We start from the raw sequence: 19,152 nt of genomic DNA, 5'->3' as shown, positions 1-19,152 counted from the left end.
TGAAGCTGTAGGTTATGTTTTGCTGTTGTCAGTGCTCATAATGTGGGGGTTCATATCTATTTTAGGCCTTTGTTCGACATGTCAACAGGGGCTAATCTGCAGACGAACGCCTGGTACCGAAGCGATAGCTCGTGTTCCTGAAGGCTTGAACCAGCCACCACGTGCTAGCAAGCGGCAACGGTGCGATATACGACCTCTCTCAGCCCTAACTTAGACTCAGGGGTTGAAAGATAAGAAAGAATGACGCAGTCCAAGGAATATGGTCTCGTGTCGTAAAATTACCTGAGCGTTTCCCGGCAAGAGATGCTGACTGGATCTCGTGTTGAAGTCTAGGAGCACTCGAAGCGGTCCGTCCAGTTCAGGGTATGCTGAGAGCCGAAGAGGCATGAAACATCGTCAATTGGATCCAGGAGCATTTTGCTATGTCGTATCCAAGAAAAGATTATAACGAAGCGCAGGGCCGCACAAGGTTCAGTTTCTGAAAAGACTTGAAAGAACCCGTCTGAGCAATCCGGTTGGCTAGGGAGAGTTGAGATGATCATATGGAATCATTTGACCAAGCTGAAGTCCCAGGCCAATGGAAGTATGTATGTGTAATAGGTAGGATTGGCGATGTCTGTGATCGATCGGGTTAACAAATGTAGGCGGACAAGTTTGTGCAACACAAGACGAGAACAATCGATCGAGCTGAGAGGGAAAAAAGAAGGAAACGAAAATCAACAGCGAGATATCTCCAAAAGAAAAGGCCACAGATTAAAGTGGCTTAGAAATGTCGGCATTGATTGCTCAACCTTGTTTACTGTGCCACCTCATCAGCATCCATTGATCCATTTCTTCCACGTCAAACAAAATCAAGCAAGGGACGGAACAATAAACGGTCACATGCATTTGCCCATGTCGAGTAAATTAATGATCTGGCATCTTTCAAGTGGACAGCCTTGCTTCGGTTAAGTGTTTTGATATGGGGAACTCGAATCGAGGTGAGCAGATACGGATACCGCCTCGCACCTTCCGCTTTTTATGTCGACAGGAAAGCGGTCAACTTCTGATATCGGGTAGAAACAACATCGTCATCTTTCATCATCTCGGCTTCGAATTGACCGAAAACAAACTCGGCGAGTCCGTCAAGCATGATCTAGAATTCGATATTCAAGATTCATCTGATATTATCAAGATCCACATCAATAAAAAAAAAGCCCGCCTCATAACTAACAAAGCTGACTCGGCCGGTTCAAGGCGTACAGTTAATATGGATTCGGCATGACAGGGCACTGATGCAGGACGACGGCTTCAAAGCAAAGACCCTTCTCATTAACTCAACTTCTCCATTCCGTTCTCAGGTGCCGAAAGATGCCACGAGCTTCAAGGGTCAAGTCAAGTCAAGCCAGGGCCAAAGTGGAGAAGCCAGCCACATCGCATTGCCAGCGGCTGTTTCCATCGCGCGCGTCAACCGTCGGATCATTTTGCTGTCGATATCATCAAATCTGTACAGAGGATTCAAGTGCGGGTGGTGCATAGTACCTACATTCAACCCGCTACTGCACAGCAAAACACAGACAGAAAGAAATGACTTGCTGTATACAGTATCTATCTCGGGGAGTGCAGTCGTGTAGCCATGGTACAGCTTGTCTTATCTCATCTGATGCTGGAATATCATGGTCATTGTGGTTCACCAGACTATTGTCAGGCTTCGTTGATTGTACAGCAAAATAATCGGGGCCAATCAACAACCGCCTTATTCTTCACGATGAATCCCCGGATTTGTCTAGTGCCGCCTCGCCGAGGTGGTGTGCTGTCTAGTACTACGTCCTCCATCAAGTCAACTGCACTGTACACTGCTGGCAGTTGATGAGCTGTTTGCGGCCTTTGTTTCTGACTGCTGAACCAAGGAACAACGACGTCAAACCCAACCGCCAGGCACGCTGACCTGACCTGACCCGACCTGGCCTGACATCCCGTGATGGAGGTGGTCAGTGGGCATCAACGGTGCCCTGTCGGGTGCACTTACATACAGCCTTGGTGCCTGACCTTTTCTGCAGTCCCGCCATTGACCGCTTCTCAACGTTCCGGGCAGTCCCCTGCTCAAACTTAGCATCCCATCTCTTGGGGTAGGTCAGCTCGATTTGGATGCTGCCAACGCGTCTTGGGCAACAATGCTTACGCCTAATGATGCCCAGGAGATCAGATCAATCAGTCAATCACTGGCTGGATCAATGAATTGCCTCGCTTTGTTGTCCTGGCCCGAGGGAGAGGTATTGGAAGCCCGGAAGAGCGGTGCTGCCCCGCGATGCAGAGTGACCTTCTAACTTTCCACAATTTTATCGAAGCCTCCTCAGGTCCCTCCATACGCCGTAGGTACGCAGAACATCTGGGGTAGCATGGCCTCGGCATTGTGTTCTGATGATACCGCTCCACTCTCGGCGACACGGCGGGCAAGCAAACACGCAGCAATAGCCAAGGTCTCAACATTTTCTTGACATTTTCCTCCTGCTACGCTGTACTAAACCGAGACGAAACGATACACAAAAGGTAATATTTCAAACGTCTTCGATCATTAAGCTTACCCACCCTGGTTTAAGATCAGATCAGAGACAGGGTCCAATTCGTGGATTCGCTCGCTTGTTGGGCTGGCTTGCGCCATCAACTCAATACAGGCAGTAATTAGTTACCTCGACTGCATTGCCGACCAAAGGACAGCGCAGTACTGTATGTACAGCACAGAGTACAGTATAGACACCGCTATCCATTACAACCTTGGGGAAGTGACACCCTCCTAACATTAATTTAGGGATTCTGGGGCGAATTTCTTTTGCAAATCTTGCCAGAAAAGTCGTTTAGGCCATCACTTGCTTCCCGCCTGGTCCCTGTCAACTCCGCTAGTGCTAGTAAATGGGGCAGCGTTTTACCATCCCCCATCGCCATCATCAACAACCAAGCCAGGCTATGCCAGGGTTTCGCTCATGACATGCGTACCCGTCCCTTTTTCCTTGCAGCCTCACGGACGAACATAAATCGTCGGTATTCCGAGCTTCAATCTCCCGGATCTCCTCCATAGTCTTACTATCTGTCTGTGTCAGTTCAGATCCGCTCATCAACAGCTTTACCTTGACCTGGTTCGCTGAGAAGTGCCCCAAGGATACTGCACTACTATTTTAGTGCTTCACTATTGCCTGCGCAGTTTTTTATCCAATCCAGCAGGAGTTGAGTTGGCCTTTGCAGATAGATCCATCTGCCTGGACCACAGACCACAGGTCACACCGCCTACAACCGCCAGCAAGAGGACCCAGGCAATTTCATCGCCATCTCAGGAAACCCTAGTCACCGTGGATGCCCTGAAGAAGACATTTGGAGCCAGCCAGCCCTTTGGAAAAACCCAGGATCACTGCCCAAGGACCCATATTGTACAAGCTGTCCGTCGGTTTAGTCTCTTTTTTTTTTAACTGGAACCCAAGGCGTGGACCCTTTGCTGCTTCTTTTCGCCTGTGGATTCTTTCTTTATCAGCCGCAAGTCTCGTCAAGTCTGCCCAAAATTAACACCCCGCGATTCCGTTTTCACAATGATGAGCCAGTACAGTATGGCACAGCAAGATCATGCCTACAAGACTACAATGTCGAACAGTCCTTGGAACCCAACTCGCAAGTAAGTCTGAACTCCTCGTCTGCTGACTGTCCTTCCGGCTGGGTGAGAACGTAGTTGGGCTAACTCACCGGCAGTTCGTTCACTGATCCTTCGGTACATGGAGGTTTCGATAATGGCTTTTACTCATCACAAAGGTATGGTGATTATCGAAACAATACCAGCTCGGAATCCTTAGTAACATCGGCCAATTCAAGTGTCAACTACTCGGCCAGCAACTACAACTTAGCTGGCGGTCTACCTATTGGTACCAATGGTCATATGTCACGCGCTGAGTCGACCTACCCTGCCGCTCCCTCGTTTGGTGCCCGTCCACCTTCAGGATCGTATGGCAAGCCAGTTGGACATGCCTCATACAAGGCACCAACTTCTCAGTCGTGGGAGAACCGTGAGCGATACTCGCCTACCGATTCTGTGGACGACATCATCGCATCACCCAACCTTTCGGACTACTCCCTGGAAAATGGGATGACCAGCTCTGCCCCCGGAGGAAAGTCAAAGTCTACTGGCAAAGGTCGATCACAAAGACGACCTTCGAACCGTGACGAATTCGACGGTCCTCATCAGTTCCTACAGCGACCACCTCCGGATGTCATTGCTATGCAGGAACGAGAGCTCCCGCATCTGCCAACCAACCTTCATGTTCAGGAACAGGACAATGTTTTGAGCCAGGTCAATGACCGACTTTCACAATGCGCCTATGATTTCGTGGCCAAGTACCAGTTTCCGATCCCCTTGACCCAGGACATGAGGCCCGTCGAGCGACCACAAGACCGAGAATGGACTGAGTGGGTTTATCTTCTCAAGCGACTAGCGACGAAGCGACGCATCCCAGCGCGAGTTCTCTACAACGGACAGATCAAGCAATTTGTTACGATCCTTGAAAATTCTCTCGAGATGCGACACGCTGCCAAGCACCAAAGTCGCCCGCTCAAGGACGACCGCAACATCCTTCAGCTGATCTCGGCCGGCATTCAAGTAGCCAAGATCCTAAAGGATGCCTCGGCTATGGACTACCTAGACCGACTATACGTTTCTACAGACAAGCAGATCCAGGATCGCGCTGCCAACCGGTACCGAGCTTAGGATTCTAGCTTGACGACGAGTCTCAAACGACTCTAATGATATACGTTTATATGCTCTCCTAGAACAGGGGACATGACCTGCCGGCGACGACAACGGCACAGATCAGAAACAGGGACGTGGCCCGAGCAAAGGATGGGGGCCACCAGCACAATTTGACATTGTGAGCGATAATGTTTATCATATATGGGCAGAGGTTCTCCTGGGTCTAGAGGATTGGCGTGCCAGGCGTACGCCGGCCCTTCTCAGCAACCATCATTTCTGGTTAGGAGGCTACCGTCCAAGCGTGTTGGAGTTATTGTGCGGTAACATTTGTTTTGGTTTTACGTTTGAATATTAACGAGTCATGTTTCGTGCTTTTGTGTTTAGCACATGTTTGTTATCAAGATATTATCGCTGGATCTGAACAGTACTCCCCCATTACAGGATTGGTAACGACACATTTGCAGTATGTTTTAGTTATCACGTTGAATCAAAGTGCCAGTTGCATACTGCTGGTCGTTTCAGTCGCCTTGTCTGCTGGTGGCATTGGGTACAATAGTGATTGTGTGTGTTGGGCATCTATCGACTTGGCAAGGATTACAGTTTCGGGATGGAAGCTCTAATGATGATCTTTCGGGAGCAGGCACCTCAACGCTATGATGTTTATTGGTCACTGGGCCCATATTGGGTGTGTGCTCCGGTGAGAGTTGGGAATTCAGCATGGTCCTGAGACTGTGTTTGAGTACGTTTGTCGATCCATCTACAGTTCTCGCGATGATGATAAAAATGGGTTGAGAAGTGCCACCAATAGGGTTCGAGCGAATGATGACCAGTGGACTTAGCTAGTCTAGCATATTACTATGCAAGAGTCTTACTCAATAACTAATTCCAATTAATCAAGCAGTCCAAATAGTATCATCATATTTTAACCCGTAGGGCAGGTCCACCGTGGTTCAATACTGCAGCATCGGCATTCAATATTTACTGCCGCGATTCATGTGAATTGTAGAATCGACTGTATGGAGTATGATGAGCGTGTTGGGCTGCAAGGCAATTCAGTACAGGACACTGAAGCTCCTAAGCTTGAGGCCCTCCTCATGCTGTGAATGCACGAAATCGTGCGCCAATCGGATACTTACTGACACAGATCGACAATGCTACCGTTTATGCTGTACGATGCCAATGACAGCTCGAGCATCTACGATAGACTGCTTAGCCGACCACCTGATAATCTTCGTCAAGATATCAGGCTGTAAGAATGCACTTTTATGAGAAAACGATGCATGGCAGTTGAATAGAAATTATATAGGTAATCGTGTCACTCGAGATAGTACTCAGAGGGGAATAGCGTCAGTGAGCATGTGCTCAATATGTGCCTGTGATTGGTTTACCTGCACTTTCGAGGTACTTACAATCAGCTGTAATATACCATATATGACAAGGTATCTGATTTTCGGTCGCCGTTTGGGTTAGCGTTGAGACGTCCATGAATGTTGACCGAAGGAGGATGAAGCAAGCAACAGCTTTTCTTACTCTTTTATTCTTTTCAATACGGGTCTGAGAGAAGTGCACTTTCATTGAATTACTTATATTTCATCGCTTTTCCTGCGGTCAAAGTGATGCTGTAGCCTGGAGCCTTGCAACTACACCACCCTAGACACGCAGAACAGACTTGCGAATATTGTCTTATTAACGACAAAGACAATAACACAACATGTTCAAACTCACAAACTAGGAATGATTTAATTGCCAAACTCATAATCACGAACAAAAATCTACTATATAAGCGCTCGAATTTATTGCCTGGACAAAGTCTATATTCCCATCTTTACATATCTTCCAGCTGATCTATTGATACATCTTGGCATCGACATATAAGGCTACCGACACATACCTGTATTTTTCAATATATCAGACAGGGATGGCATCTATACATTCTCGGCTTTCGCCAAGCTCATCGTCCCCCTACGACTTCGATTCTATTCCTGACGAGGAGTCATGGCAGTATATCGACTACACAGGAGCCAACTCCGGTCCATCATCCATTGGCTTTCTATCAGACCCTGCTAGTGGAAGCTTGGGAAGCTTCACCATGGTTGGAAATGTCAATGGAACACCATCGCCCTTTATGCCCTCCAACACTCAAAATTCCTACGCTACTTCTCCGCCATACGCACCCGGGAACAACTCTTCACCATTCATGCCAAGGAACACACCTTCTCCCTCAGCTTCCTCTCCTTTGATACTAGGCGATTTGGATCAAACAGCCTTTTTTGCAAACAATGCCTCCTTTCAAGCTCCATCAGACAACGCCAACTCAGACATGTTTACAACCACAACAGACGGGGGGTTCGGACAAACACAGGGGTTCTTAACACCTCAGCAATACCTTTTCTCGCAGCAAGATACAACTCAATTGCAACCACAGGACTTGAATGGTATGCCGGAGAAGCGGGGGATGGCCTCTACTTCAGTGCAGGGTGCTGATACTGCTACAGACATGACGCTCATGCAAAACTTTGGAACTAGCATGTTCTCGATGGACGTCAACAGCCAGGTTCAAATGCCGCAGATGAATTTTAACATGCAGCCACCAATGCAGTCAGATCCTAATGTCCCGCCATGGAACCAGACCAATATGCGAGGCAGCGAGAGTGTCTTCACCATGGATGACTTTAATAACTCTCCGTCACCTGCAAGCAACTACTCACAGACGTCGTTCCCTAGTTCAAAAGCGAGCCCTAATGGGAGCAAGTCTCCAACATCGATACCGATTCGAAAGGTCAATGTTGGAAAGGTCGAGAAGAAGAAGAAGGCGACAAAAGAACAATCTGGCAAGTTTGTCATTGTGACTCCTAATTCAATCTCAGCTCACGCCGGCCGCCCTAATCCTTTCGAGTGCTTCGAGGCTATGAATCGAACAAGTCAGCGAGGACGTAAGGGACCGTTGGCGAATGCTACTAAGGAGAATGCATTGCAGGTTCGTAGACATGGTGCCTGCTTCTGTTGTCACAGTCGCAAGGTCAAGTGCGATCTTGAACGTCCCTGCAAGAACTGCAGGAAGATCACAGTCCAGGTTCCCCAGGTCGTATGTTGGCGATTCAACGACTTCCTGGGCATTCTGTTCCCCGACTATATCCGCGGACATCTGGCTAAAGATCAGATGACCAAGTTTTTCTCGGAGAACATTGCTGGCTTCCATGTTCAGGGGGTTGAGCAAGTGTGCTCTATTGAACTCTTCTCAGGCCCACTGTTCAATACGGTTCTGGCAATACAGGCCAAGCTCTTCACACCAAAGACGGACGAGGTCAGAAGTCACTGGCAGCTCCAGAATGTGGGAGGGAACAGGGTTGAGTTGAAGAGCAACAGAGCAGCCAACATCGGCGTTGAGCTCGCCAACACTGCCGAGAAGGACACTCTAAAGAAACGGACAAAGAGGTACATCCAGGAGCTTCTTACCGAGCCGTACTTTGTCGACCAAGTCACGGACAACTTCCAAAGCACATGTTTGCCCCAGAAGGTGCTGCAGATTGTCAAGCAGTATGCAGACGAGACCGAGGTAGGTGAAACCTGACAAGTCGTATCATTAGCCGAGCTGACAGTCATTGCTACAGTCACTCATGGTCAAGCGTGCCCTGTCCATCTACTGCATGCACTACATTATGACGAGGCAACTCTGCCTTACCCGACAGACCGCTGATGTCCTTCGATCAACCGGCCTGATCGACCAGGGTGACGACTATGTGACGCCCCGAGTCCTCGCACGACAGATCAAGTCAATTGTAGACGAGCTTATGCAGCGGGAAATGTCACAGCTGTTCGATCTCTTCACAAAGTCACTCAAGCCCAAGTCTCGGCGCGAGTGGGCGCCTTGCACCGCCGCCTTCCTCGTCCTCTGCCTCTTCATGGAGGCGGTCGAGACGGCAGCTGACATTTTTGTCATCTCACAGAACGAGATCAACATGAGGAAGAGCGCAAGACCCGAGTACGAGAGAAGCCTCGCGCTGAACACCTGTGCCGAGGTTGAGAACATGCCCTTTAGGCAGTTCGCCTACCAGTTCCACCAGATTTATCAGACACATAGCAAGGAGGCCAACACGAAAGGCTTCAACCCCTTGCTCGACAGTGGCTTTGCCGAAAAGGGCGAGCTGGATGGACCGGCCATCAAGTTCTCGGCCCAACTGAGAGAATTATTGTTTGGTGAAAGTTGTACGTACGACCTGACTGCTCACAAACGGGCTGACATTGTATCCGTATTGTTCTGGAAAGATCACAAACGCTGACATGTTCTGTCTTACACTAATTAGGGCAGGAGTTGCAATTCCTAGCAGCAAACGACTGGCTCAACAACAACGCGAGCCATCCTTTCCCGATGGACCCCCAGACACTGTACACTGGACGCCTCGTGGCGAGGTTTCTCGTGTCGTTCCAGGATGACAGAGCCATATTCGGAGACGCAGTTTGAGAACTATTTGTCCGAGACATCTGTTGAGAAAGGATAGAAATGTATGTCTGTTTAACGGCTTTCCTGGATGACATGGCGTATGCGAGGTATGTCTTGGTAAAACGGTCGGTGAATGAGAGGTCTACCCTTTCACAGAGTGGGTTTTTGGGCCTCTTTTTTGCATGATATATGATAGGGAATGGAGTACGCAGGCAGCAGTACATGAGGCTGAATGAAACGATGTATGCCACGTCTGAGGAACAAGGCGGTCTCATATGGACCTTAACATGCTCGCATATTGAAGGCTTATTATCGTATCGTCAACATGACATGATTTGAGCCGGCAATACTGCTCAAGCGGGCAAGACATTTGTGCAACGACGACGATAGTAACCACCATGCATGGGGTTCGGACTGGCTTTCACCACACAAAAACAGGCCATGAAAGGCACAATATTTTGAGTTATAGCTTGTCATTCGTCTGAGCACATCTCAGTGCAAATACATGAGATTCATTCACTGGTTCATTCACGTTTAATGTTGTTTGTTTAGATATGTTTGCCCGATTTTAGTCCTGAAGCCACACTGCTCTATGGTATCAGGGTGGAGCGGGTCGGTTGTCTAGACCGTGGTTTTAATCTCCCACTAGAACGATAAAAAAAATAGTTGACACACATGTGCATTGAGAGCGCAGAGTGTAGGCATTTCGTGGGTGCCGCTTGTAGCGGACTTTGTAGAGAACAGACATAGAGTAGCTGTAGTAGGTAAGTTGTCAAGTAACATGTCAAGAGTAGCAAAAATAACGACTTGCTTCAACTGAGACAAGGCGTGCGACCTCATCCCGGCCTCTGAAAACTGTCAAACGCAGCAAGACATTATTTGATTACTGACACAGAAGGCGTCTCGTCATCATGGCGTTCAACAGCTTTCCAGGGATGGGGAGGACTGCATGTTTGTCAAAGTCCGAATTCTGAGTGAAGCAGAGAGCACGACAGAGCAAAGCTGCATCGGCGTTGCCGTTGGAAGCGAACAAAGAGAACAAAAACAAGCCGAGGATGACACCCTCGTGAATGGCAAAAGTTGCCTTCTCTTTTCGTGAGAGGTAAAAGCCGACAGGGAAAGGGAAAGAGGCGTTGCTGTGTGATTTGTTTGGTGTTTGTATTTGGGAAAAGATCAGAAAAAGACCAGAGGTAGAGTTTTTAAAGAGGTTGGTGGTAGGGAACACATGATCCACTCGTCACGTGACACAACTGCGCGACTCTAACAGAACCAACTGTGGGTAGCTTCGCCTTTTTCTCTTTTCTTTTCTTCATACACTTTTTCGCACGATAAAATCAACCGGCCTCGATGTATTTCACTCGGAGTCGGTCATATTCAGTGCAAGACTGATAGGGTCATCTTCTGTTGTACTACTGCGTCGAGAGACATAATTTGATTGTCTCCCCGACCCGGCAGAAGTTCCGATATGCCAATGCACAATCTAAATAGGTGTACATCCATCCATCTCTATGCCTTTACACTAGTTACATGTCACTCTAAGCTCACTAGGAACCGCAGTGTACGGTAACTAAGGTGTGTCCAGATCCTGCATAGTCAGGGGCTGGTTAACTAGAGCTATTCCTTACGCTAGTAGCTTCCTGTGTTTCCAGTACCTCGCTGTTTTTAGCACTGGCCGCTTGGTGCTGTGCTCAGATACATCTGGTTTTCTGCTAAGAAGCGTCAAGCCAAGAATAACATAGCTCGAGGCAACCTGCCGGCTGGCTCAGTGTAAACATTATTCATGGAATTGTAAACCGGACGGGAGCTCAACGGCTGTACGTAGCCGTCAGTTGTGTATAGGCTTCCAAAGTCTCCTCATGCTGGCCCGGTGCACTGGGACCAGTAGATTCCATGGAGGCATAGAGTATTTTGCTTGTGATTTTCACGTAAAATCTTTGCGTTACCTTTTGTACTCCGCTCGCAGCTATGCGCACCGTCTCTCATGAACTCGACGATCAATAATAGTTCCTTGACTCGGAACATGTACGCATTTGTCACCACCCTGCATGTTTGAGCAACCACCGGCTTTATTGAAGCAGCGAGAGAGGGTTGATTTATGGTTGGACAAATGATCAACAATGACACCAGTGTTAGCATATTGTTCAAATTCTTGATGAGATTGAGTCGTTCAATTCAGGGCCGCCTCAGTGCCAGACTTAATGGTGACCTTCGAACACGAGACTCAATTGATCCAGAGAGACACCCGAGTCTATAACTAGATATGAACCGTTCCACTGCAACAATGACAAGTTCAACTGTCCTACACCGTACGTCAGTATAACACACAAGAGCCATATTCAGATGTTGAATTGCTTAGCTGGGGGGTTGTCCAACATAGAGGCTGCCATATCAGGCAACTGGATCATCAACGCACAGCACGGGCTCACTGAATTTATCTCCTAGAATTCTAGGTATACGGCAGTCTGCGTTCGAGATGCTGGGTTAAGCTGAGGCGCTGACGACGACTGAGCAGCGGAAGTCTTGATCCCGGTGTTCACACAGCTTGTGGCGTCACGCAGTGTTCTAAAAGGACGTTTCGAAGTAGCATTGTTCTCGCAAAGCTTGGGAAGTGAGGATCTGGCAATGAGGACTTTGTATAACAATAGTTAGGTATAAGAGCCGGGTCTCTTCCTGCAAAGTGAGCCATTCATCGGCCAGAGCATCGAGACAACTCAAAAGCACAAACATTCAACTTAATTCAAATCAACTCAACTTCTTACCTTTGTATCTTTGAACAAGACTCCGTCCGCGATCAAAGCTCAAATAAATTGAAGTCGACAAACAAACAACAAGTGACAATGGCTGCCACCAACAATCCTGCTGCTGGTATCAACCTTTCCCAGGAAAAGCCCAAGCCAAAGCCTCCAACCTGGCCTACAGATCCCGGTGAGTCAACAATGCTTTAGTCTTGTATCTTGGGCATGTTGCCGCAGTTCGTTGTTGGCCAGTGATGGTTATGTCGTTGGATATCTTCCGTCGTGTCCTGGTATCGCTGTAGCAATATTGTTCTCGGTGCAGGACTCGTGTCTCCTCAAGGATTTTAACTAACACAAGCCCACAGTGCCGGGACACTAATTTCCGAATGCTTTGCCGTACGTCGAGAAGCATTGGTGTACAGTGCTGAGACGTTGTGGCAAGACACGGAGGAAGAGTGTGCGCAAGAGAGAGCAATAAGGAGAACGGGAGGGCGTACGCTGGCGGTAGCAATCTGGAAAAAGGGCGGTAGCCTCATTCGCTCTTTATTTTAAATTATATGCTTTAGAAATTAGAAAATCACACGGTACCGTTACTATCAAACCATGTTTCCTGTGCACTCCCACGCGGTGTGCCGTTGTAGGGCTAACACAAAGCCATCAGTACCATGGATACCCCGATTGTGTAAACATAAAAGCGAGAAGGGAAAACAATTCAAGTTTGCCGATGTGAGTAGAATAAAGATGACAGTGCCGTAATAAAGTTGAGGTATGAAGTGATGCCCCGTATGTTGGTTGATCGTACGAGGGTAGTAACACTCACCGGCATGAAGGTGAATCGGACGATTGGATGATATGAGCTCATGAGGACATTATAAAGTGAATTTTAGGTGAATTGAAATGCTACCCTAAAGTAGATTGAGAGAAGATGCCATGGAAGTTGTCACTATAGACATGTTCCTGAAGAGTGAGAAACTTGATGAGCTAGCAGAAATCTACAACACAGACTTCCACTATGAGGGAGCTCGTTTGTTTTGTTGATGTAGCAATAACTCGGAAGGTGCAACCGCATTTTGTTTTGTGTTATCTCGCACGCCATGTCGTGACTCACGTAAAGAGCTATCGCTTAGAATGTGAGTGCAACCACATCTGCTACTTGCCGACTCTACGACTACCTTATTTGGAGTTCCTGGAGGATTGACTTATCAAATTCCTCAGGTCAATGCTCTCTAAACACTCGTTTCATGGACAAACAACCTCAAAGATACTTATTTACTCATGCCCTTATCGACCTAGCCGAATACCTATCTACTTTACCTTTACTCTTCGCCCGCCATTCATCTTCTACATCGATATTCCTTCGCATCACTTCGCGAATGAAATAGGAGTCGCTTCTCCCATTTATAGGACGCATCTCTCAACAGCAGCCAGGGTCGAGTAAATCGTACGGCCTCCAGCTGGATCGCCTGTCGTGTAGCCACTCCTGCGCAACTCCGGAGCTGTTGCCCAAATGAACATAGCCGGCGATATCCGATCTTCAGAGTCGGCCAGGATGGAAATAGTACTGATCACATTCGTGGTGTTTGTGCTCGTCTTACTACTCGCGATCTTCATCCTATTAGGCGCCAGCTTTAGGACTCCACGAGGAGCTCAGGATACCGAGAATGGGCAGCGACAGACCCCCTGGACTGCATCTTACCCGACAGATCAGGGCGACGGAGCGTATTGTGACAACGAAGCTTCATTCATCAAGAATGTACGAAGACGAAGCCATTCTTTGGCCGAGGAGCTCCGACTAGAGTTGGTCAATCTCAGACGCAACCTGTCTTTGTTGACAATCCCCTCCAGAAGCCGGATGGAAAACACAGACACAAGTGGAACGCAAAGGTTGAGCATCGACCAATTACTGAGTAGTTTCCCCTCGAATAGCTCGGAATTAGTTACAGATTATGAGAGCTGTTACGACTACTTGGAATCTCCAGTGTCCGCAACAGGTAGGGAAGAGGATGCCACTGGGACACAGAGAAGGCTGGTTCAATCAGCGGGAAATACAATGAGATATGACGGAGTTCAACAGTGGGACGACCCCCGCTGTGATTGAATTGACTGGCACAATTGGAATGAAGACTGGTGGTAAAGATTAGAAATGGCAGGTTGTTGTACATGATACCTCTATTGAATCTGGAAAAAACGTCCTACTCTGACATTGGCTCTCCCTGGAGTCCATGGCAAAGATCTCCGTGCCCTTTTTTTAACACGCCGCCATGTTCTGGTGTGCTTGTTCCTGGTACAAATAAACGACTCGTCTTTTAGTCGACGCCCAATCCGCAGTTCCCTTATGCGGTCTGCTTCTTCAAGTCTCGCGCAGCCTGCTTCAGGCTGAAGTTGCACTCCTCGTAGGCACGGCCGGCACCGAAGCCAACGCCGACAAAGGCGGGCCATGCTCTTCGCTTGAACAGGAGGACAGAGAAAACGACACCAAAACCGAGACCGAGGGATGACTTGACGAGGAGGTTGGAGAGGCAGCGGTCCCACTAGAAATATTTAGTACCGAAATTTCAAGAATAACCTGTTGCATCATTCGGATTTGTGATTACCTTCTCATTGAGAAGAGACTCGCTAAGCGGCCTGGAAATGGCGCTGGGAGGAGGACGGGCAACGGTAGAATCGGACATTTTGGCCTGTGACAAAATCGTATTAGTTCCAATGGCTATGTGTTGATGTAAAGAATTGAATTGGCATACTTGAGTCGTGCAGTCGGTCGTAACAAGCAAAGTCTGGAGCTACGAGGAGCTGTATATGGGCGTGATGTCAAGCTTGAATAGATGGAACAAGTCGGGACGCAAGAGCGGCTTGTGGGCGGTGAGAGCGGGGAGCCGGTAGAAGCTTAGCGTGGCGGCAGAATTTAGGAAATTTTGGCTGGACGCTGGAAAAGTCGCGGGGCGCATTCAAAGATTGAAGTTCGTTGTAGCTTTCTTTTCTCAAGCAATTTTTTAATCATCCTTTCGTTTAAATGCCCGCGATGGATGTGGATATGACGGATGTGCCTTCACAAGGGAACACTTCCACTCTTGTAAGTTTTCATTCAATTTCTCTCGCGCAGTTGTGAATATGCTTACATGTGCTACAGGAAAAGGTAGACCTGATCAAGACCGTAAGAGGTCTTGACCAGAGTGGCCCTGGAGAAGATGGCAAGAATCTTGAGAAGCTGTGGAAGAACTTGACATTATCTGCAGATGCTCAATTCCATGCTGCGGAGGAAAGCAGTTTGCGGTGGCTGCTAAAGTCCATGAATGGCGCATCAAAGGACGCCGAAACTTTGCGACGATGGCCTCTGACCTGGACAATTCTCGAATGTGTCTTTCAGCGCATTCCTCTCTTTTCGCTCGCCAAATCACTCGCCGACCGACGATTCATTGCTGTCCTGCAACAGGCATTGAAGGATGTCTCCCAACCAACTACAGAAACCCCATCTACTCCTTCGAAGAGGAAGAGATCGACGACGAAAAGCTTTAGCCTGGATGCTCTACGAGATACCGAAGGATGTTTGATGGCTGGCGACGCCCTGTTCAGTGCTTTGAAGAGTCTACTTGACCGACTCGAGTTTACCGCGACGCAATCATCTCACGACAGGATCGGCGCCGAACATATTCGATCGCTTTTCTGTACTTCGGCAGCCGATGCTGCAGCTTTGGCTTCCCTGTCGTTGAAGTTGTGCGACATTGCGCTTGCCAGTGGTGAAGAGCAGGAGGGCCGGGAATCATGGATCGAGACGATAATTACCATCTGGCATTTGCACCTGCAAGGGAACGATGACACGTTGGAGGTTGCTGCGCACCTGTTTTCCCCATCTACGGCTATTCTCGATAAACTGGAGGGAATCTCAGGATCAAACAAGACCGTCGTAAGCGAACCCTTGCGAGCGAAATGGACAGCCGACCTAGAAAAGCTCATGCACCGCAATTTGATACTCCCCGCCCGAGCCGCCTTCATCAACCGACAAGACCTGGGGCCCATCACAAGAGCACTTCACGCAGCCAGTAATAATCTTGGCGTGGCAGCCCCTGCCCTATACTTTTTGGCCTCAGGTGTCACGGATGCGCTGAGCGAAGGAAGACTACGAAAAGGAAGCATCGATTGGACGAAGCAGATCTTCAAGATCGTAGAAGGATCATTAAGGGACCGCGAGGATCGAGATACGCTTGTGCAGGTTGTCCTGGAGCGAGCGGCCGAGAAAACAATGTTAATTGAAACGGATGACCTGCGCTCTGTTTGTCGAGAATATGCCATTCAGGAACAGAGCACAAACTGGCGGTTAATTGCGGTCATTGCTACTTGTGACCCCGATATATTCCTCCAGCGATCTGAGGAGGGCGCACGATTATTGGAAACTGTCTGCGAACGGAGCACTTCCAAAGAACTCAGCCAAGATGACGTTGAATCGGTCTCAAAGATTATTAAGGCTATTGCTGAAGTATTCCGGACCGGACGAGTGTTTGGCGATTTCTTGAAGTTATGGTTCCAGCAGTTATGCAAGGTCGAGAAGCAGAAGAGTGAGATTGCCTCACCTTGGCTTCAGGTTGGCCAAGTGCAGCAAGGTCACGACTCATTTGAGACCTTGATCGAAAAGGAGATGTCACCACTACAGTTGCTTGATGTTTTGCAATGGCTAGAGAATGAAAAGCTACACTCGAGGGCGCTTTGCCTCTTCCTGGACTCTATTGCCCAGGGCATTAGAAGCGAGACTTATGTGGATGCCATTGGTAGCAGGCTTTTTGACTTGGTGAGCCAGGTAAAGAAGTCATCATCTACTCTGACAGCCTTGAAGTGGGGAGTTGTGTCAAAGACTATCTCGTGGGTTACTCCTGAGTCAACGACTGAGATTTGGACTGCGGTGCAGAAGCAGCTTACCAAGATCTTGTCCGAGTCACCCGTTGAGTCTAGGGAGACATATGAGGCATTCAAGTGCTGCTGCCAGGCTTGGATTTCGATGAGCCCTGATGGCGCACACATCTCTGAGCCTGCCGGCCTAGTTGATGCTTTTACTACCCGACTCTCATCTGAACTTCTATCTTCAAAGTCTCTGAAGGGCAAGGATTTGTCTCTGTTATTACAGCAGGACCACACACCAGCCTTCCTTGAAGAAGCAGCTGCCGAGCATTATCTTGCATGGTTCTTGCGCGGTTGCAGTCGGCTCACTCGTTTCGTCTACGGCACGAAGGCGACTCTTCCTCAAGCCTTGGAAAACGCATTATCACTCCCTAGTAGCCAGGTCACGCAATTGAGAGACATATGGGCTTGTCTGCTCGAGAATGAGAATAGCATGAACAGTGCTAAAGTTGCTGGTAACCTCATTGACCGTTTAATCAATTCGCTGGAAGAGGACGGAAAGGAGAAGCACTGGCCTGCGGAAAGCAGCCAGACCTGGATCAGAAGCTTAAACAGTGCTCATACAGATGCCTTCAGCCGATCCCAACGAGAGCGTGTCATGACACTACTCCATGCGCACCGATCGAAGACGACAAAGCGTGTGTCCATTGAGGGCTGGAGATATATACTTGCTCTATCCACCAAGTTGATGAGTCGAGCAACATTCTACGAGGGCATGCAGTTCTCACACTTGGCCGAAGTCGCTGATGCCATGTCGAATCTCTCAAGCTCAACGCCAACACAAGACGGCACTCTGACCGACCTTATTGACGCATACTATGCCATGGCAGCAACTACTATCCGCCAGATGGCAGAGCACGTGGAAGAACGTAGTGTAAAGTACTTGAGCGAAAGTCGCAGTTTTATTTCCGACTGTGAAGACGCCGGAGATTTGTCACCTTTCCGTCTGACACTGCTGAAGGCACTCATCGACGAAATCTCCAAGTCACCCAACTGCTCCAGTCATCCTGAATTGAGTTCGCTTCCAGACATCGCCAAGAATGCACTTGGAAAGTGCGTGATTGCTGCGACTGGGTACTTTTTGACGGAAAAGAAGGCATTCGAGAGTCATAATGTCATTGCTGACCTTCGACTTTTTGCAGCAGTGGACGCAGCAGAGTCTCTGGATAGTCTCTCGGGAGCTACGAAGCCGAAGCAATCAGACGTACGCAAGGCAGAGAAGCGAAGCCACGCGGCCATGGAATCGGGAGATCTAAGAGGATGGAAGATGGAAACGTTTCTCAGAACATTCTTTACACCACTTCTGGAGGAACCCCGACCAACAACATTCTACAGTCTCAGCCAAGTCCCTCGAAAACTTCGCGAGCCGTTCTTCAAGAGCAACGTTGTATCAATCATAAAGCCAATGGATACTTCCGCCAGGATGGATTACTTGAAGGATCTCATTCAAGCTTTCGTGCAAGGCTCGAACACGGATGGTCAGGCGTCAGCTATCCATACCGTCGTGGACCAGCTTCTAGGTAAGCAAACTAACAGTTATAAAGTTTCGTTAACTAACACATCACAGCATCTTCTGATCTCCAAACCAAGGGATCCGAGTTCGACCTAGCAACGGCTCACAGCGAGCTGACCGCGACGCTTTTGACACTCAAGGGACAATTCGTATGCACCCGCGTATGCCGAATTCTCCGCGCCATCCTCGAAAAGAAGCCTCAATCCATGACTCAATGGAACATTGAGCTTGTTCTCACCACTGTTTCCGACCTGAGCCTGTCTACCAAGCTGCTTGATGAGCAGGTGCCCAACGAGAGGGTACCTTTCGCTTCGCTATGCGGGTTGGTAGAAATCATTATCAAGAAGCACCGCCTCAGGCTCGAAGGTCACCACCACCTTCTGCTGTCAACAATACAGGCTCTCCTCCGCAATCTTGTCATTAATCACAGCGCCACTGACACCTTGGGACAAACTTTGCACGAGTCCAAGGCTCACCTTTATGCTCGTCTTATCACACTCATTTGTGAGCCGACAGCTGGCGCTGTGGCCCGATCACAACACCAGAGCTCTCTGGATTCGGCCACAGATGCTGCAAAGCGTTCGGCTGGAAGACACATGTATCTGATCATGATGCAGTATGTCAAGCTGCAGCTCGAGGCTGATGTGCCGCGCCGGGTGAACGAGGCTCTCGAGCCCGCCATGAACTCTATCTTCGATGTTACACCTCCCGAGGTGCGAAAGATTCTGAACGATGCTATGGATAAGAGTGGACGTGCCATTCTGAAGGAGATGTACAAGAGATACACCAAGTTTGGTAAATGGAGCGGAGTATAGACGGGGATTATAGACGTTGATAGATACCACATAAAAAGTCATTGGAAAGGAATAGC

At 48.7% G+C, this 19,152-nt stretch overlaps 5 protein-coding genes across 5 annotated transcripts; 4 read left to right on the top strand and 1 right to left on the bottom strand.

The window, feature by feature from the left end:
* The first annotated feature begins 3,069 nt into the window (after positions 1–3,069).
* EDB82DRAFT_210367 (uncharacterized protein) lies at positions 3,070–4,973 on the top strand. The gene is made up of 2 exons (XM_065607221.1): positions 3,070–3,640; positions 3,715–4,973. Exons 1-2 carry the CDS (start codon positions 3,558–3,560, stop codon positions 4,721–4,723), a joined length of 1,092 nt encoding a protein of 363 aa, XP_065463786.1. The 5' UTR covers positions 3,070–3,557; the 3' UTR covers positions 4,724–4,973.
* A 1,650-nt stretch (positions 4,974–6,623) lies between these two features.
* EDB82DRAFT_434465 (uncharacterized protein) lies at positions 6,624–9,167 on the top strand (the record flags this gene model as incomplete). Its single annotated transcript, XM_025726564.1, has 3 exons — positions 6,624–8,261; positions 8,317–8,911; positions 9,010–9,167. The coding sequence occupies 3 exons, from the start codon at positions 6,624–6,626 to the stop codon at positions 9,165–9,167; spliced, it is 2,391 nt and encodes a 796-aa protein (XP_025581118.1).
* Positions 9,168–13,294: 4,127 nt separating this feature from the next.
* Positions 13,295–14,096, top strand: EDB82DRAFT_210243 (uncharacterized protein). Its single transcript, XM_025726562.2, has one exon. It carries the CDS (start codon positions 13,389–13,391, stop codon positions 13,977–13,979), a length of 591 nt encoding a protein of 196 aa, XP_025581116.2. The 5' UTR covers positions 13,295–13,388; the 3' UTR covers positions 13,980–14,096.
* On the bottom strand, positions 14,097–14,732 carry EDB82DRAFT_210242 (uncharacterized protein). The gene is made up of 3 exons (XM_025726561.2): positions 14,623–14,732; positions 14,476–14,559; positions 14,097–14,412 (listed from the first exon to the last, which is right to left on the bottom strand). Exons 2-3 carry the CDS (start codon positions 14,551–14,553, stop codon positions 14,215–14,217), a joined length of 276 nt encoding a protein of 91 aa, XP_025581115.1. The 5' UTR covers positions 14,554–14,559; positions 14,623–14,732; the 3' UTR covers positions 14,097–14,214.
* Positions 14,733–14,848: 116 nt separating this feature from the next.
* On the top strand, positions 14,849–19,152 carry EDB82DRAFT_537925 (Urb2/Npa2 family-domain-containing protein). Its single transcript, XM_025726560.2, has 3 exons — positions 14,849–14,951; positions 15,009–18,288; positions 18,336–19,152. Exons 1-3 carry the CDS (start codon positions 14,892–14,894, stop codon positions 19,094–19,096), a joined length of 4,101 nt encoding a protein of 1,366 aa, XP_025581114.2. The 5' UTR covers positions 14,849–14,891; the 3' UTR covers positions 19,097–19,152.

The sequence above is a fragment of the Fusarium venenatum genome, assembly GCF_020744135.1.
Source record: "Fusarium venenatum strain MPI-CAGE-CH-0201 chromosome Unknown EDB82scaffold_3, whole genome shotgun sequence".
NCBI lineage: Eukaryota > Fungi > Ascomycota > Sordariomycetes > Hypocreales > Nectriaceae > Fusarium > Fusarium venenatum.
Note: the sequence above shows the minus strand (reverse complement) of the source record. Positions and strands in the feature narration are given on the sequence as shown.

Bases quoted from the DNA above. Each gene is read 5' to 3' on its own strand.
- EDB82DRAFT_210367 (XM_065607221.1), top strand. From the start codon at position 3,558: ATGATGAGCCAGTACAGTATGGCACAGCAAGATCATGCCTACAAGACT. The intron at 3,641-3,714 runs GTAAGTCTGAAC...ACTCACCGGCAG, and splicing joins CCTTGGAACCCAACTCGCAA to TTCGTTCACTGATCCTTCGG.
- EDB82DRAFT_210242 (XM_025726561.2), bottom strand. From the start codon at position 14,553: ATGTCCGATTCTACCGTTGCCCGTCCTCCTCCCAGCGCCATTTCCAGG. The intron at 14,413-14,475 runs GTAATCACAAAT...AAATATTTCTAG, and splicing joins AGTCTCTTCTCAATGAGAAG to TGGGACCGCTGCCTCTCCAA.
- EDB82DRAFT_537925 (XM_025726560.2), top strand. From the start codon at position 14,892: ATGCCCGCGATGGATGTGGATATGACGGATGTGCCTTCACAAGGGAAC. The intron at 14,952-15,008 runs GTAAGTTTTCAT...CATGTGCTACAG, and splicing joins AAGGGAACACTTCCACTCTT to GAAAAGGTAGACCTGATCAA. The intron at 18,289-18,335 runs GTAAGCAAACTA...AACACATCACAG, and splicing joins CGTCGTGGACCAGCTTCTAG to CATCTTCTGATCTCCAAACC.
- EDB82DRAFT_210243 (XM_025726562.2), top strand. From the start codon at position 13,389: ATGAACATAGCCGGCGATATCCGATCTTCAGAGTCGGCCAGGATGGAA.